This window comes from Ochotona princeps, chromosome 21, assembly GCF_030435755.1.
Source record: "Ochotona princeps isolate mOchPri1 chromosome 21, mOchPri1.hap1, whole genome shotgun sequence".
In the NCBI taxonomy this organism is placed as follows: Eukaryota; Metazoa; Chordata; class Mammalia; order Lagomorpha; family Ochotonidae; genus Ochotona; species Ochotona princeps.
In genome coordinates, this window is record NC_080852.1 from 27,646,939 (window position 1) to 27,666,415 (window position 19,477).

A 19,477-nucleotide genomic window follows, 5' to 3' on the forward strand; every position below is an offset into this window, starting at 1 on the left:
GGATGGGAAGTGGAGCTGCCGGGATTAGAACCGGCGCCCATATGGGATCCTGGCGCGTTCAAGGTGAGGACTTTAGCTGCTAGGCCACACCGCCAGTCCCCCATCCATCCTGCAGTTTTTAAATGTTTCTAACTCTAGGAGACCCAGCAACCTCCTTCATGACCTTTTGAAGACTATTGAGCTGGGAAATTCTTCCCTTTATTTTAATGTTCTCTTAATATTCTTAATGTTCTACCCTTTCCTTAAATGTTCTCAACTTCTGGGGATGGGCTTGATAGGTGCTTGGAGCTTCGTTTGTCTCTCATGTGGTGAGTGCTGATGCTCAAATGTTTGGGCTATCTTCTGCTGCTTCGTCAGGCACAGTAGCAGGGAACTGGATCCAAAGCGTAGCATCCCTGAGCCCTTCACAATGGCCTAGTGGCTAAACCTTGCAGCCGTCATCACCCAATATATTCACCGCCTTATGTCCTGGTTGCTCCACTTCCCATCCAGCTCCCTGCTTGTGGCCTGGGAAAGCAGTCGAGGATGGCCCAAAGCCTGCACTTGCGTGGGAGACCCGGAGGAAGTTCTTGTACCGGGATTTAGGTTGAATAAGCTCAACTCCAGTCATTGTGGCTCTTTCAGAGTGAATCAACAGATCTTTCTCTTTGTTTCTCCTTTTTTCTGTGAATCTGTCTGTGCAATAAAAGTAAATAATTTTTTAAAAATTTAGCATCTGGGTCTTGAATTGATACCAGATAAATTTCTTGCACAGCAATCAGTGGTTTAACCTGTTCTGCTGCAATCATTTGCTTAACCTGTCATAACAAAGTACTGGTCCCTGAGTTTTATTTATCTGAGAGGAAGGTCTCCCATCTGTTGTTTCAGTCTTCCTGTTTTTCCCTGGTCTATCCCAGTTGCTGGTAACTCATTTAGCCCTAACCCTTATCTCTTCTGGGAGCAATATAACGTTGTACTGCAGCTTTCACAGCTGCCCTCCAGGATGCCCATTGGTAGGAAGCTATGCTAATGGCTGGAGCAAGAATTTGAACCTAGGGATTGTAGTTTAGAATGTGGGCATTGCAGTGGTTTGGCCAAATGCCCATAGCTAACTGTTTTCCTTTAAGATTTGTTTATTTCAAAATAGAATTGCAGAGAGAGCGTGAGAGTCAAAGATCTTCCTCTGTTGGTTCACTCTCCGGTGGCTGCAGTGGCTATTTTTAGGCCAGTCCAAGCCAGGAGCCAGGACCTTCTTCTTGGTCCCTACATGTATACAGGGGTGCATGGGCTTTCACCATTTGCTGTTGCTCTCCCAGGTACATTAGCAGGTTGTTGGATTGAAAGTAGGACAACTAAGACTTGAGCCAGTGTCAAAATATGGGATACTGGCACCGTAAATAGCATTTTTACCCAGTAACCACAGTGCTAACCACTCCTGTTTATTTTAGATATGTTAACAACCTAGTGCGATTGTACCTCTCACTCTTTCCAGCTCATTGTATGAATCAACTGGGTCTTTGCCAAATTCCTCTCCTGGTTTCCCAGGCCACAAGCAGGGAGCTAGATGGGAAATGGGGTTTTTGGGACAGTAACTGTCACCCATATTGGATTCTGGCGCATACAAGGAGAGAACTTTGGCTGCTAGGTTACTGGGCTGGGCCAATGCTCCAGATGCTTATATAGGTGTTTTCTGTTGCTGCTGTATCTCAGCAGAAGCTGGAGCAGAAAGCTCTTAGCATTCAGACTGAACCCACACTCACTGGCTATTGACATTGACTTTTAAGTCTCTATGCAGCATTACCGTGATGGAGAAATCCTTCCTTAATGAGGTAGCCAGTTAATTTTCAGATAGTTAAAATTTTTGTATTTTAGCATTAACTCTGATTATGAAAATAAATTAGTATGTTTTTCTGACTATAATGATTAGGAAATATTCATTGTCTAATCAAAATTCAGAGAATTAAGATGCTTTTTAATACCTGGATATAAGGCTTCATGGCATTTTTATGATACTTGAAATGAGCAATTTTTGATCTTTGTGGCATCTGAATTCAAATGTGTCAAGAGTGAAGTTAGTATTGTGGCTCATCAGGCTCAATTCACTTCTTGCAGGGCCACTATCCCATATTGGCATTCATTCTAGTCCTAGATGCTCAATTTCCATTTCAGCTCCCTGCCAAACAGTCTGGCAAAGAAGTAGAGGATGTGGCTCAAAGCCTTGGGACCCTGTACTTGTTGGGAGACCAGGAAGAATCTTCTGACTTAGGGTGTCAGATCAACTCAGCTCTGGTCATTGTGGTCACTTGGGCAGTGAATCAGCAGATAGAAGATCTTTTTCTCTGCTTCTCTTTCTTTCTGTAAATCTGACTTTCCAGTAAAAGTAAATAGATTGGGCCTGGACAATAGGTCATTGCTGAATACTATGCCTTGCATGGATCCCATATGGGTGCTGGTTCATATCCCAGATGCTCCACTTCCCATGTACCTCCCTGCTTGTGACTTGGGAAAGTAGTAGAGGGTGGGCCAAAGCTGTTGGACGCTGCATTCACATGGGAGATCTGGAAAAAGCCTCTGGGTTTTGACTTTGAGTTGAATCAGTTCCAGCAATTATGGCCATGTAGAAGAGAGTGAACCAGTGAATGAGAAATCTCTATCTCTTGTCTCTCCTCTTTGTAAGTCTGAAATAAACCTTTTTCTTTTTTGTTTAAATCTGCAGGTTGTAAACCTCCAAAATTGTTGTGATAGTCTGTGATTGTTTTGTAATAACTGTAAAAGTCAAGTATAATCGGATTTATAAATTGGCACGATGTACTTCTGTTTTTTTCTGTGCCACAATATAAACTCTAAAAAACAGATTTGAGTTTGTATTTTGTTAATGTCCCTTTTCTTTACTTAAAGTAATAATAAATAAACCAGTGCTCTCAGTATTCTTAAAGAATTTTTATCTAACATGTCAGTCTGGTTGGCGTATGTATTATACTGACAGTTTTTATGTTCATCTGTTTTCCAGGGGACATTTACTGATGAAAAGTCAAAAGCTTCCCACCATGTTTATCCATATCTTTCCTCACAAGAGGATGGTAAGTCAGTTTTTTTCATTGTGAAGTGGTAACTTCATACGTTTCCTTATACTAGTTTAAAATAATATAGAAGCTTTGTAAAACAGAAAAAGACCTGTATGTTCATTTCTTATTTATTTATTTAGTTTTAATATGTTATTTTTTGTTGGAAAGGTAGATTAAATTTACATAGAGGAGGAGATACAGAAGGAATTAGCTTCCCTCCCCTGGTTCACTCCCCATGTGCCTCAATGGCTCGGGCTGAGTGGATGCAGAGCCATGAGCCTCTCCCAAGTCTCCCATGCGGATCCAGGGTCCCAAGACGTTTGGCTTTTCCTACTGCTCTCCCAGGCCAGAAGCAGGGAGATGGATGGGAAGCGGGGCTGCAGGGATTAGAACCGGCACCGCAGGGATTAGAACCGGCACCCATATGGGATCCCAGTATGTGCAAGGTGAGGACTTCAGCCACTAAACTACCTCGCTGTGCCCAAAATAAAGAAATCTTAAAAGAACAGCAACAGAAAATGAACGGCCTGGTATGGTAGCCTAGTGGCCAAAGTGCTTATCTTCTACACAGCAGAATCCCAAATGGGCACTGGTTCATATCCCTGCTGGTCTATTTCTCGTTCAACTCTTGTGTTGATGGTTCACTCCCTCAAGTGGCCATATCAGAAGCCTAGAGCCAAGAACTTTTTCCTGGTTTCTTTCACATGTGGATGCAGTGTCACAAGCCCTTGGGCTGTTCTTGATTGCTTTTCTAGGCTTTCAGCTCAGAGTTGGGTGGGAAGCAGGCTGCTGGGACACGAACTGGGTTTAAAAAACAATGTATTTGAAATCCTACTATTATTTAAAAAAAAATTTTTTTAAGATTTATTCTAAGGCAGGGTAACAGTGAGAGGAGAGACAGAGAAACTTTTCAATCCTTGGTTTACTCCTCAAATGGACATGACAACCAGTTTTGGGCCAGATTGAAACAAGGATCCAAAGCAGCTTCTCAGTCTGCCGTTGGGCCCAGGGCCAATGTGGGGCTGCTTTCCCAGGTGTGTTCACAGAGAGTGGGATTGGACATAGAGCTGCTGGGACTCGTAGCAGTATCCATGAGATAGCGGGCTGTGGCTGAACAATGCGGTACTGTGCTGCTGACTCCTCAGTGATCTTTTCCTGAGCAATGTGATAATGGTAGATGCCAACAGTAAAAATATAACTAGACAATCCTCATACTTTTGAAATTTAAGAAATGAATTATTGGACCGTGTGTAAGGCTCAGCGTTAAATCCTTGCCTTGCACTTGCCAGGATCGCATATTGGCACAGGTTCATTTCCTGGTTGCCCCACTTCCCATCTGGCTCCCTGCTTGTGGCCTGGAAACACGGAGGATAGCCCAAAGCCTTGGGACCGTGTACCTGCATTGGAGGTCTGGAACAGGCTCCTCGCTGCTAGATTCAGATCAGCTCAGCTCCAGTCATTGTAGTATTTTGGGAGTGAACCAGTGGATGAAGGATCTTTCTCTCCTTCTCTCTGTAAATCTGCCTTGCTAATAATACTGTAAAAAAAAAATCTTTATACAGATTTGGTAGAAAGTAACAGGATAACTTAGGAGCAGGCTTTTGGCCCGGTTGTTCAGTCCCCAGTATCCTCCATCAGAATTTATGGATTCTTGCCTTGGCTCCATCTTATGAATGTGGCTTACTGAAAATTAGACCTTGGTTGTCATCAGAAAAGACTGAAGTTTTTGGATTCTTTTCACCTATGTGGGAGATCTGGATTGCATTTCCTGCTCTTAGCTTTGTTTTAAACTGCTGTCTGCATTTTTCTCTTTGTTTCTGCCTCTGAAATAAATTATAATAATGGAAAACAAGTCAAGAATGAAAGGGATAGGGGACATTACTACAGATCCAACAGACATCTTTAAAGCAATCATAAGTTAATCCTTCTATGGGAGTGGAGTGGGAGGGTGGATTGCCTGTAATTTTTTGTTGTTCAGTCTAATAACTCATTGGTTTGTCATTTTATAACATGAAAAACCTTACTCAGCATCTAGTGTGTACAGTTAATTCGGTGTTCTTCAACTGTTGTTAATGTAGTAGCAACCCGTTTCCACTAGATGGAAGTGGTAGATAGCTCTGTGTTGCTGAATCAGTGTCTCCAAAATGAGTGCTCTAAAATTCTTGAGATTTGAAATTTTTTCTTTCTTTAAGAATTGCATTTTTTGGGCTCGGCGACGTGGCCTAGCGGCTAGAGTCCTCGCCTTGAAAGCCCCGGGATCCCATATGGGCGCCGGTTCTAATCCCGGCAGCTCCACTTCCCATCCAGCTCCCTGCTTGTGGCCTGGGAAAGCAGTTGAGGACGGCCCAAAGCTTTGGGACCCTGCACCCGCGTGGGAGACCCGGAAGAGGTTCCTGGTTCCCGGCATCGGATTGGCGCGTACCGGCCTGTTGCGGCTCACTTGGGGAGTGAATCATCGGATGGAAGATTTTCCTCTCTGTCTCTCCTCCTCTGTGTATATCCGGCTTTCCAATAATAATAAAAAATCTTTAAAAAAAAAAAAAAGAATTGCATTTTTGGGCTAGGCGGTGTGGCCTAGCGGCTAACGTCCTTGCCTTGAATGCGCTGGGATCCCATTTGGGCTCTGGGTCTGATCCCGGCAGCTCTACTTCCTACCCCACTCCCTGCTTGTGGCCTGGGACGACAGTCGAGGACGGCCCAAAGGCCTTGGGACCCTGCACCCGTGTGGGAGACCTGGAGGAGTTTCTAGGCTCCTGGCTTCGGATATTTATTTAAATATTTATTAAATATTTATTTAAATATTTTAATTCGAGAGACAGATATACAGAAGGGAGAAGAGACAGAAGATCTTCCATCTGATGATTCCCTCCCCAACCGCCTGCAACAGCAAGAGCTGAATGCTTCAAAAACCAGGAGCAAGTAGCCTCTTCTGGGTCTCCCACGTGGGTGCAAGGTCCCAAGGCTTTAGGCCACCCTCGACTGCTTTCCCAGGCCACAGGCAGGGAGCTCGATGAGAAGCAGGGCAGCCGGGATTAAAATTGGCGCCTATTTGGGATCCCAGCACAGGCAAGGCGAGGACTTCAGCTAGTAGTCTATGGCACCAGGCCCGTAAAATGCAATTTTTTTAAATAATATTGGAGCATCTTTTTTTATTACAAAGTCAGATATACAGAGAGGAGGAGAGACAGAGAGGAAGATCTTCCATCCAATGTTTCACTCCCCAAGTGAGCCGCAACGGGCCGGTACGCGCTGATCCGAAGCCGGAAACCAGGAACCTCTTCCGGGTCTCCCACGCGGGTGCAGTGTCCCAATGCATTGGGCTGTCCTCGACTGCTTTCCCAGGCCACAAGCAGGGAGCTGGATGGGAAGTGGAGCTGCCGGGATTAGAACCGGTGCCCATATGGGATCCCGGCGTGTTCAAGGCGAGGACTTTAGCTGTTAGGCCACGCTGCCGGGCCCTGGAGCATCTTTTTTTAAAGATTAATTTATTTTTATCGGAAAGTAAGATATACATAGAGGAGAGAAACAGAGGGGAAGATCCTCCGTCCAATGATTCACTCCCCAAATGACTGCAAAGTCCAGTGCTGCGCTGATCAGGAGCCAGGAGCCTCCTCCAGGTCTCCCACGCGGGTGCAGGGTCCCAAGGCTTTGGGCCGTCCTCGACTGTCTTCCCAGACCACAAGCAGGGAGCTGGATGCCACTGCCTCATTTCTGACTTAGCTCCCTGATGATGCACTTAGGAAAGCAGAAGATGATTGCCTCAGTGTGTGGCCCCTTGCCACTCACTTGGAAGACTTCATTGGCGGTTTAGGCTCCTCACTTCATTCCACACCAGCCCTGGTCATTACAGCCATTTAGAAAGTGAACTGGAGATGAAATCTCTCTCTCTCACCACATCTAATTTTTCAAAATAAATTCTTCAGAATTGTTGCATATGACTTCTGTTGGTCTCTGATTTTTTAATTGTGTTTTTCTTAGATTTTATTATTTGTCATCTGTTTATCACAGGGTCAATTAAACTATCATTTTCTTTTTTGTATTATCAGTGATCTTGAAATTTTGGAACTAATGACTATTATTTCTATTTTTAAAAAATCCACGTAAAAATTAATGCTAAATCAAAGTTTATCCAGTTATTTTGTCTTTTTAAAGTTGTTTTTTGTTTGTTTTTACACTTTCAGAAGAATGGTTGAGGCCGGTGATGAGGAAGGACAAGCAGGTGTTAGTGCATTGGGGATTTTATCCGGACAGGTAATGTTGGTGTGCCGTGAAATCTGGAATAAAATTTTTTTTTTTTTTTAAATCACAGGGAGTTGAGAGTTAAAAGCAGTTGTAATTTTATTTTCTCAAGTGTGACAACATTGTTAATTGGTGTTGTCCTTTTTGTCATTTTATTGAGAGTTTTATTTTGATTAGATAGCTGTTGGAAGATTTTAGTGGTAGAGTGATATGAATTGATTTACAGAAAAAATGTTCTCATCTGTGTGGAAAATTGACTGTTGAGCTGCCATTGATAGAAGTAAGGAAGCCACTGGCAGAAGGTCAGGTTAGGAAGTGGATTCTGGGCAATGCTTCTGATGGTAGAGCTATCAAATTTGCTGCTGACTTGATGTTAGTATGTGTTTCAAAGTAAAGTCATGGTAAAATAAAGGATGGTTTTTGCCCAGACTACTGGAAATAGGGAGTTGTGATTTACTGAATTGTGTATATTACTGACCTGGAGTGGGTTTGTAGGCCAAGCTTTGATTGTGCTGAGTTTGGAATCCTGCTACACATAATGAGGTTTGGATTCATGACTTTAGAGAAGATAACAGGTACAGGATTTCAAGTCATTAGTATATATTTAAGGTCATAGGGTTAATTCAGATATCTTAGCATTAAAGGATTGTACCTGCAGCTGAGTCCTGAGCCCTTTAGATGCTGAAGACATTTTGGGTAAAGACTATTAATTGACAACAGAAACTCAAGTGAGGCTGGTGACCAGAAGCAGTACCAGGTGATTGGTACCAACCCTCAACGCCAGGTGAGGAAGATACTTTGACGAGAGCACAATTGAATATTAAAATTTGCCTACTCTGAGGCTTATTTATGTTTAGCAAAAAAAAGTTCCTGGTGGCCTCCAATGAGTGTTATTGCCAGAAGAGTAAAAACAGTCTGATACCTTGTTATAATAGTAGTTATAAAATATATTCTTATTGTTTGATATACGTGTTTTCAATGAGTGCTTCTAACTTGTCTTTTTCTTTTTCTTTTTAGCTATGATACCTGGATGCATAGTAATGATGTTGATGCTGAAATTGAGGATCCACCCATTCCAGAAAAGCCGTGGAAGGTGAATGATTAAAAAATATATATGTTGTCTAATAGCTCTCCTCTGTTATTCTCTGCTATAATCTCGTTAAAGAATGATGGTCTCCCTTTTCCATTTCTCTTGATGAGGTATCCACAGCCAAGGCTTCATTGTCTAGGTAATGCATGGAATGTATACAGTGATATTTGAGGAGAATTCAAAGGCTAGATTGGAGTGGGTTTTGAGAGAGTTGAGAGTGGGGTGTCAGGCTCTTGATGCTGTCATTGAAGAAGCCCTGGAGCAGTGCCAGTTTCACTTGGGTATGAAAGTGTTCATTCCCAGCACAAGAATCTCATTTAAATTTTTTTAAAATTATTTTTTATTGGAAAGTCAGATTTACTGAGAGAAGGAAACACAGAAAGATCTTCCTTCTGCTGGTTCACTCCCCAAGAGGCCGCAACAACTGGAGCAGGCACCTCTATGGGTCTCATGTCCGTGCAGTGTCCCAAGGTTTTGAGTCGTCTTCTGCTGCTTTCCCAGGCCACAGACAGGGAGCTGGATGGGAAGTGGAGCACCCGGGATACAAACTGGCGCCCATGTTGGATCCCAGTACATGCATGACGAGGACTTTAGCCAGTTGGTTATTGTGCTGGGCTACTGAAACTAGGTACTCTTGACAGCTTGACCAAGGTCATTAAAAAAGAAACAGTTTGTTTGTTTGTTTGTTTAATTGAAAGACAGAGTGAGAAGGCAAAGAGCTACCTTCTGCCTGCTTGTTCACTCCTCAAAGACTACAATGGCCAAGGCTAGATCAGGCTGTAGTCAGATTGGGTATTTTCTTCATGTGTTTAGTCAGAACAGAGTAAGTCATGCCTAGAGCAAAAAAAAAACCTGTAGACTAATGGAATAAATTATAGGACCAGTGCGCTAGACAATATTGCAAAGAACTACCAAAGGTGTTCTAGATGTTTATTTCCCTGAAGTTTAGAACATTAAAGTGGATTTGATTGCAGAAGTTACTAGCGCTATCTGTTGGTTAGCAAACTGGGCTTCAGAGTTAGGTGATTTTGCACAAGGTCCCGTAGCCTGTGATGTCATTTGAGCACAACATGTTTAAGAGACCAGGATGGTTTAATAGTCAAACAGAACTTGGGAAATGTAAGGGTTGCTTCCATTATGTGTGTTAAGTAGGCGTCCTGCTGGAAAACATCTGTTTTCCAGTTGGCTATCTGGAAAGCTAGAGAAGCAAGTGCCAGCCTTGTTTCATTATGCTGTCGATTAGATGAGACATTACATATGTGGCATAGAGCATGACACAGTTGTCACATGCTTTTCTAATAAGCTTTCTCAAATAATTTATTTCAAAGCTTTCTGGATAAAAGATGTACAGTGTCATTTACAATGTAAGTACAAGGTTTCCAAATTTTGGAAAGCACTTTTGCCTCTTCTGTATTTTGTGGCTCACCACTGAGCTAATTGACCCTCTTTTTTTTTTTAAACCTGATTTTATTTTTCTTCTTTATTAACTTGAGGCTTCCTATATACTTTTTGCTTATTTTAAATGAGGGACTTTGGGAAATTTATCCTGCTTGAACATTTTTCTTTAGGAAGTTCATGTTGTATTTCAGTGATTGCCATATTATGTCTTGCCTTTGTGGTCTTCTAGTTGAGCTTCATGTTTGTGATTCTTCTTTTTGTTTCTTCTGACCAGACATGGCCAGGGGAACCCCTTCTCTGCCACTCCTTATGACTTGAGATGTGAACAGCCATCTCATACAAGATAGAATTGTCTGGTGCTCAATTCCAGTTGTGTCCCCTTTGAGAAACAGTGCTGTGCAAAATAGAATATGCATAGGCTAGATCTGTGGTTAAAGTAGCCATATACATTGACAAGTACATTGCACATCTAGTGAATAGTTCCCTTCGGTACTTCCTGCCACAGCTAGAGGCATGATTGTATAAAGGATGGGAGGAGCCCAGCGTCGATTCTGTTTCCCAGACCTACCCCGCCGTTGATCATTACTAAATGCTCTCCAAGGATTGATGTGTATACCTGACTGAGCTAGGGGAAGGATCTGTATAAATGTGTAGGGTGTTGTTATGTAGAACTAGATTTCCTTTTTTCCTAGTGCAGTGAGTATATGCAGCTCTGTGCTCTTGACTGTTTATCAGTGATTTCTATGAAGATATAATGACATGGTTATCAAAATTGTATGTTAAACCAAACCAATTATACTTTGTTATTTTTAATATTTTTTTAAAGTTCAAGTGAAGGGTTCTATTAGTCAGGGATGAGAGTCTGATGGACTGCTCTCTGGCAGGAGATGGCCTGGGACCATTTACACATTGCGGAGTGATTGTGCGAGGGCACTGGCCCTGTGCTATTCTTTACTCAGTATAATCAAGAGTCTAGGGGCCAGCATTTTGATGTAGTTGATAAAGCTACTGCATATAGTGTTGGCATCCCATGTGGGTGATATTTCAAGTCCCAGGTATTGGATTTCCAATTCAGTTCCCTGTTATCCTTCAGAGGCCTGCAAGAAGCTCCGGCTTCACCTGGCCCGCATTGGCCAGTGTGACCACCAGGGAAGTGAACCAGCAGATGTTCTGTCTATAAATATGACTTAGAAATCAATCAATAAATCTTTAAAGGGATTTGAAATGGTTGTGATTGCATATAAGTGCTCGTGCTGAGGCTTAGACAATGAAACGGAAGTGTTGTATTGTTGAGATATTTGGAACTCAATTCTGATTTGAAATGCCAAGATTCAAGTCCTGGCTCTGTGTGGTCGGAGCCTAGCCTCATGCTAATTTATACCGTGGAAGATGGCTAGGGTTTGGGTCCCTGCCATCATCATGGGAAACTCAAGAGGAGTTCCAGGTTGTTTGCTTGGGCTTGATGCAGCCCTGGGTATTTTAGAAGTTTTACAAGTGACCAGTGGACTTTGACATGTATCTCTGCCTTTCAAATAAATTGAAAATAAATTAATAAATGAAATATGCTTTGTTTTTAGAATGCTTTAAAAGTTTGAGTGATTTTTGTGTTTCTGTGTTTGTGACTTCTTTAGGTTCATGTGAAATGGATTTTGGACACTGACGTTTTCAATGAATGGATGAATGAGGAGGATTATGAGGTGGATGAGAACAGGAAGCCAGTGAGCTTTCGTCAGCGAATTTCAACAAAGAATGAAGAGGTATTTCATTTGTTACTGTTTTAAATACTAGGTATTTCTGTTTTCTGTTAGCTTAGATGTTTTTAAATGTTCATTGGTAAACTGTTGCAAACAAAGCGAGGTGCATTAGTTTTTGTTTAATTCTTGATAAAGTACATATTTGGGCCAGTTTTTTGATGTACTTGGTATACAGCCTTATCACATTGGCATGGCATTTGGACAGTAATTTGTGTCCTGGCTGCTGTGCTATTCAGTTCCTTGTTAAGGGCCTGGGATTAAGGCAGTGCGACATGGCCCCAGTGCTTGGGCCCCTGCTACCCATGTGGGACAGCTGGATGAAGCATGTAGCAATTTGCAGAGTGAGCCAGTGGAAGATTGCTCTCCATCTCTTTCTCTGTTCATCTGACCATTAAATAAACAAATAGAAGTTTAAAAAAAAACAAAACATGGGGGTTGGTATTACATCATTTGGGAAGTGATCCACTGCATGAAAAACGTTTCTTGTCTTTTCCTCTTTGTTACTCTTAAAAATAAAAAAAAATAAATTTTAACAAACAATTGAGGCAAAAAACCATGAAAACAAAGTAGACGTAAAATTTCAAGGGTCTGTAATAGCATCTTAGGAATCGGCATGTCCCCACAAAAGGAGCAGAGAGTGTTAATGTGTCAGTAGGATTTACACTGGTCAGTTTTGTGGTGGAACATCTGTTTTTTTTTTTTTTTTTATTAGATATGAGTTTCAGTTTTGTGTGCCAAATATTGCAGGTTTATGTAATTTTGCTTCTGGTTTAATATGCACAATGCTTTTATTTAGTTCTTTAAAAATATAACTTAAGGGCCTGGTGCGTTAGCCTAGCAGCTTAATCCCTGCCTTGCGTGTACTGGCGTACCCTATGGGCGTGTGTTTGTATCCTGGCTGTTCCATTTCACTTCCAGCTCCCTGCTTGTGGCCTGGGAAAGTAGTAGAGAATGACCCAAAGCTTTAGGACGCTGGACTCGCATGGAGACCTGGAGAAAGCTATTGGCTCCTGGCTTTGTATTGGCTCAGTTCTGTCTGTTGCAGCCACTTTGGGGAGCGAACCAGTGGACAGAAGATCTTTCTGTCTTTCTCTCTGTAAATCTGAGTTTTCTTTCTTTTTTAAAAAAGATTAATTTATTTTTATTGCAAAGTCAGATATACAGAGAGGAGGAGAGATGGAGAGGAAGATTTTCCGTTCGATGATTCACTCCCCAAGCAACTGCAAAGGCTGGAGCTGAGCCAATCTGAAGCCAGGAGCCTGGAGCTTCTTCCGGGTCTCCCATGCGGGTGCAGGGTCCCAAAGCTTTGGGCTGTCCTAAACTGCTTTTCCAGGCCACAAGCAGGAGCTGGATGGGAAGCAGGGCTGCCAGCATTAGAACTGGAGCCCATATGGGATCACAGCGCATTTAAGCCAAGTACTTTAGCTGCTAGGTTATTGAGCCGGGTTCTGAGTTTCTAATAAAAATAATAAATATTTTAAAAATATGACTGGTAGTACTGACGAAGTTAGGATAATTTCAAGGTTAATGTTCAAATAATGTTTTTATTTCAAAGTCTAATGACATATGATATGTGGGGAAAACTCTGCTGGTTCGCTGTCTAAATGGGTCACGTGACAGGCCTGTTCCAGGAGCCAGGAACTCCAGCCATATCTCGCAGGTGGATGGCAGGGTTCCAAGTATTAACATCATCATTTGCTGCCTTCCAAGGTACATCAGCAGGGAGCTTAGATGTTACATGCTGGTGTCACAGTTGTGGTGGCTTAACTTGCTGCACCGCAAGTCCAGTCTGTCATATTTTAGTTTTTAAAAATTCTTTTGAGGGCCTGGCGGCGTGGCCTAGCGGCTAAAGTCCTCTCCTTGAAAGCCCCGGGATCCCATATGGGTGCCGGATCTAATCCCGGCAGCTCCACTTCCCATCCAGCTCCCTGCTTGGGGCCTGGGAAAGCAGTTGAGGACGGCCCAATGCATTGGGACACTGAACCCGCGTGGGAGACGGGGAAGAGGTTCCAGGTTCCCGGCTTCAGATTGGCGCGCATCGGCCCGTGGCGGCTCACTTGGAGAGTGAATCATCGGACGGAAGATCTTCCTCTCTGTCTCTCCTCCTCTGTGTATATCTGGCTGTAATAAAATGAATAAAAATCTTTAAAAAAAATTCTTTTGAAACTGAAACACTGAACTATTTTCATGGAGAAGCTTCTATTCATTCATACTTATTTTTCAGCTTTATGATTGTTCAGATAAAATTCCTTGCAGAATATTTGTGTTTATTTGCTAGATAAAAAGAATAAAAGAGAGATACAGAGATTTTCTGTTTATTGATTTACTCTAAATTGCCACTATAACTGTCTCTGGGCTGGTCTGAAACCAGGAACCTGGATGTCTCATGAGTGCAGAGGTTCAAGGACTTGGGCCATCTTTCACTGCTTTCCCAGGCAGATTAACAGGGAGCTGGATCAGAAGTGGGGCAGCTGAGACTTGAACTGGCACCCATATGGGATACCAGCTCTGCAGGTGAATGTTTCAGTTGCTACACCACAGTGGCAAACCCTTATGTTTTGTTTGTTTTTGCCCTGTACTTCATCTGCTTTACTAAAGCCAATGCTTTGGATTATTTAAGATGCTTGTATTATTATTAATTATTATCTACAGATTGTCTTGTATAAATTGAACCTTGGGATTTCTTGTGTTATTGGCAAGTGACTATAATTGTACTTCTTCAGGTTGACAACATGTTTTGTGTGTAAAGTTTCCTCTTTTATGTCCTTTATTGGCTGATTTAAAAAGTGGTTCCTGTAGTGCACCGTCACAGGATCATTCTGTTTGTCTTTGCTTTACACAGTGTAGTGATGTGTTTCATGTTTATCTACAAGGAGTTAGTGCCTTCCGTACCTGATAGTTCAGAATGTGAGCCTTAACTGCATTTAGCTCTGCTTGAACCCTGGGCAGGCCTGTGTCGTAATGAGGTGGGATATCCGTGGGATTGTGCTGGTGTTTCCATTGAGTCACCAGAAATGTCAGGTAACATCTCTTTGCTGGTCCTCCATGTGACCTCACAATGAACTTTTATTTGTATCAGTTCATGAGTTTGGTGGTATGTTGATTTTTGGAATCTGGCCTTTTGGACAAGTTTGCAGAAGCTGAGGCGTCTGCAGAATTGGCTGATACTTATTTCCGCTTACTTCTTCCTAGCCAGTCAGAAGTCCAGAAAGAAGAGATAGAAAAGCATCAGCCAGTGCTCGTAAGAGGAAACATTCACCTTCACCTCCCCCTCCCACACCCACTGAGTCCCGGAAAAAGAGTGGGAAGAAAGGGTAAGAACTGCCGTGTGATTCAAAAGGCATTAAAACAAATGTGAAAGGGCTGTCTGGAATTTTACATTGAAGTTTCTTCTGTTTGTAAATTACTTGCTCATGACTTGTTTGGAAGCTTTTGGCATTGAGAGTTTATCTTGTTAAGAGATGTAATCTTAGGAGCATCTTCTGTTGCATTTATACAGACACGAATACATATTTTTAAAAATATTTATTTTTATTGCAAAGTCAGATATATATAAAGGATGAGATACAGAAAGATCCTCCATCCAACAATCTACTCCCCAGGCGACCGCATCAGCAGGTGCTGTACCAGTTCAAAGCTGGGAGTCAGGAGCTCCTCCAGGTCTCCCACACGTGGGTGCAGGGTCCTAAGTCATTGGGCGGTCCCAATGAATGCTTTTCCAGGCCACAAGCAGGGAGCTGGATGGGAAGTGGAGTCGCCAGGACTAGACCTGGCTCCCACATGGGATCCCGGCGCATTCAAGGTGAGGATTCTAGCCGCTAGGCCATCATACCAGGCCCCCCAGAATAGAATTTGTTTTTCTATGTTAACATTCCGGAAGCCTGGCTCCTGAGTTCAGGCTGAGGTAGTGTCTCGGCCTTAGTTGGACCATCTCCCACAGGAGGGAAATAAAGCTGTGGCTGTCGGATGTTCAGTAAGGCACAGCAGTGGAGCTTGGTTGAAGCCCCATGTTCCTACTTTATGAACCTTCCTTGAGGGAGGATCCTGTTTCTTGCTGAGCAGTTTTTGCAGGAATGAAGTCTGATTAATGTCTGACATGAAATATATACTTAATAAATAGGCAATAATAATAGCCAAAATTGAAGAAAAAAATTATTTAGAAAGTACAGGGAGCGGGCCCGGCACGATAGCGTAGTGGTCAAAGTTCTTGCCTTGCACACCCAGAATCCTATATGGGCGCTGGTTCTAATCCTGGCAGCCCTGCTTCCATCCAGCTCCCTGCTTGTGGCCTGGGAAAGCAGTCGAGGACAGCCTCAGGCTTTGGGACCCTGCACCCGCGTGGGAGACGGGGAAGAAGCTGTTGGCTCGTGCCTTCGAATTGGCTCAACTCTGGCCGGTTGGATGGAAGCTCTTCCTCTCTGTCCCTCCTCCTCTCTATATATCTGACTTTCTAATAAAAGTAAATAAATCTTTGAAAAAAAAAAAGTACAGGGAAAGAAGAATACATAGGACCAAAAGAAGCAACTTCATTCTCTGGTTCCTACCTCTGAAATGCCTAGTTTCCACAACTAAAGCCTAGCACCGTAAACTAAATACATGTATCCCAGAATTGGAACGTAGTTCTGACTAGTGCCTGCATTGGCAGGAGGCTGAAGTTAGGTCCTGGAACCAGAACATGGTCTTTGATTGGGGGACAGCAGGCATATCAAGCTAATCTGCGGAACTGTGATGCCGGCTTCGCCTATGGGCTCTGGTTCATGTCATGGCTGCTCCATTTTCCATCCTGCTCCCTGGTTGTGTCTTGGGAAAGCAGTTGAGAATGGCCAAAAGCCTTGACACCCCATGTGGGAGACCTGATAGCAGCTCCTGGCTTCTGGCTTCGGATCTCCTTAGCTTCAGCTCTTCAGCTTTTGTTTTTGTTTGTGGAGTGAGCCACTAGATAGATGATGTTTTCTTTCTGTATGCCCTTATGTATAAACTGTCTTTCCCACAAAAATAAATTTAAAAAATTTTTTAAGTTTGCTAATTTTACAGTTACAGTTGCAGAGAAAGATGGATGGTTCTTCTACTTCCTGGTTTATTCCCCAGATAGTTGTTGCCAATGGTGAGGATTGAACCAGGATTTTCCATGTGAGTGCAGGGACCTCTGTACTTGGAACAAGTTCTATTGCTTATCATAATCCAGGCAATTGACAAGAAGCTGGATTGCAAGCGAAGCAGCTAGGACAATAAATCTTCAACCATCTGTGATGCTGGCATTGTAAATGGCAGCTTAAGACACTGTACTACAACAGTGGTCCCAAGTTTATCTTACTGTAATGTGAATTCTATTGAAGAGCTGCTGAGAGCTTTGGTAGGAAAGCCATATCAAGTTTACGTCTTTGTGGCCTAAGGTGAAATGGTAAAATGGAGCCTGGGCACTCTTAATTATGGTAGCCAGGTGAGGTGTCCCGGAGGCTCACAGTGGTGCTGTTGGTCACCTACTCCTCTGAGTACAAGGCAGCCAGATGGAGTGTCCACAGCTACATGATGCATCTTTTTGCAAAAGATAGATTTATTTATTGCCCTTGAAAGTCAAAGTTGGAGAGAAAAAAGATCTTCAGTTCACTGTTCATTCCCCCAGATGATCACTGATGAACCTGTCTGAAATTGGAAGCTTGGAACCTCTGCATTTCATACATGAATGTTGGGGCCTAAACACAAGGCCTTTCCTCTGCCACTTTTTTAGGCCATTACCAGGGAGCTGGATTTCAGGTGGAGCAGCCAGGACTCCAGAGGGCACCCTTATGGGATGCCAGCACCCCAGGTCACTGCCTGCCTTCTCAGTGGTTTGTTAGTCTGATCTGGGTTATTGCAGCCTTTTTCTCCAAGAAGTTACCTTTCTTCCCTTGGCCTTTTTACTCTTCATTTTGAAACATTATTTACTTTTGTTAGTGAATTGTTTCATAATTGTCAAAGTCCCCTAGAACTGTCACTATCAATCTTTACAAACTGTGATTTTTTGTTTTATAAGATTTGTTTGTAAAGCAGAGTTAGGGAGAGAGGAAACAAAGACTGATTCACTCCCCTGATGCCTGCAGTGGCCCAGGCTGTGGCAGGACAAAACCAGGAGCCCAGAGCTTCATTTCAGTCTCTCCCTCAAGGGTCCACATCCTTGGCATGTTTTCCCTTGTGCTTTGGCAGGGAACTATTCCAAAGGAGGGGTTGGCTGGACATGAACCACTGCCCTTTACAGGCAGTGGACCTGCAATGCTGTGCCACAACATTGATCCTGATGTATATTGTTTGTCACCATTATTAATTTCTCCGTTTTTCTGCACTGAACTTTGATACTTCCATTATATTTTTTATTAGTTTTCATTGCATTGTGTAGTTTATGATTTTTTACCTTGTTCCTTATAATTCTTGAGGATAAGGAATCATTTTTATTTCTGATTTAGGCTTCTGCTAATATGAATAGTTGAAATAAAATGATCTGTTTTCATTGTGTGTGAATGAACAATCCAATTTCTATTAAAATAAAGAATGAGTAACCATGTTCAATATTTCTACTTTTACACACCCTGATGGTGATACAATGACATGGTATATGTATTTGTTTTTTTACGTATATTAAGATTTATGTATTTTTGTTGGAAAGGCAGGTATACAGAGAGGAGGAGACAGAGAGGGAGATCTTCTGTTGGATGGTTCACTCCCCAAACAGCTGCAACGGCTGGAGCTCAGCCGATCTGAAGCCAGGAGCCAGTAACATCTTCCTGGTCTCACACATGGTGCAGCGTCCCAAGGCTTTGGGTCGTCCTTGACTGCTTTCCCAGGCCACAGGCAGGAAACTGAATGGGAAGTGGAGCTGCAGGGAGTACAACTGGATCCCCTATGGGATCCCGGGGCGTTCAAGGCGAGGACTTTAGCCTCTAAGCAATTGTGCCGGGCCTTATAGAAGTATCTCAGAGAATTCCTTATGTAGCTGAGTGTTTATAATCTGAATTTTTTGTTTTGTTTTGTTTTTTGCCATATCTCCTTTTTATCTGTTGTTTTATTTTTGCCGTATTTCCTTATTATGTGGTTTATTACAGAAATTTTAACTTGCTTTCAGAAAATTTTTATCATTTTAAAAGGTAACATAGCTTCATTTCTTAAGCTAATTTTTTTTCTGATTAGATGTACTTGGAGGAGTGTGTCTAATTTGTTTTGTGGTTTGATTACTGTTTGACTTTTAAATTGTTTCTGAGCATAGATTCTAATAATAGGCAGCTATTATCTACCTCTTTTATATTTTAGCCAAGCTAGTCTTTATGGGAAGCGCAGAAATCAGAAAGATGATGATGAGCAGGAAGATCTTACCAAGGACATGGAGGACCCAACACCTGTACCCAATATAGAGGAAGTAGTGCTTCCCAAAAATGGTGTGTATTCTGCAGGAGGGCGTTCGATGTAATGTGATCATTCTCAGCAGTGCCATGGGATATTTCTTTTTTGCCCTGAGTCTAGAGTCCTAATATTCAAATAAGAATCGATTCCATCCATTATGGACCCATATGGGATGTTGTCAGTGCAGGCAAATGCTTAACCTAGTACGATACAATGATGATGTTCTGTGTACTTTTTGCAACCAGCTGTCAGTTTTCGCAAAATATCTACTGATTCGCTGATAGTAATGTTACTGATTTCACAGTGTTTTTACTGGAGTGGAGTTCTCAGCATTTTGTGTTTACATTGTATGAGCATGACATCTTTCTTTTGTGTAGTTTTCCAACTTAGCTTTTCAGTTGCTTTTTAGTGTTTCACTGGTAGAGGCCTTCCATTTCTTTTCTTTCCACTCTAGTCTTCTACCTTCTAGATTTGTATTCCAGGATCTGAGTTTTATTTAGCCCATGCCTACCACTAGTGGGAAGTGTACAGCAGATGAAACTTCTGTCATCCGTGTCTACATTAGGTCTTTACTCTTTCTG

At 42.5% G+C, this 19,477-nt stretch overlaps 1 protein-coding gene across 2 annotated transcripts in view; it reads left to right on the top strand.

Annotated features, from left to right (window-relative positions):
* Window positions 1–19,477, top strand: part of SMARCC1 (SWI/SNF related, matrix associated, actin dependent regulator of chromatin subfamily c member 1) — a 101,917-nt gene that overhangs the window by 20,901 nt on the left and 61,539 nt on the right. For both annotated transcript variants that reach the window (XM_058678761.1, XM_058678762.1), the window contains exons 6-11: window positions 2,990–3,059; window positions 7,226–7,295; window positions 8,301–8,376; window positions 11,403–11,528; window positions 14,718–14,839; window positions 18,807–18,931. In XM_058678761.1, coding sequence (XP_058534744.1) covers window positions 2,990–3,059; window positions 7,226–7,295; window positions 8,301–8,376; window positions 11,403–11,528; window positions 14,718–14,839; window positions 18,807–18,931 — 589 coding nt within the window. The remainder of the gene's footprint in view (window positions 1–2,989; window positions 3,060–7,225; window positions 7,296–8,300; window positions 8,377–11,402; window positions 11,529–14,717; window positions 14,840–18,806; window positions 18,932–19,477) is intronic.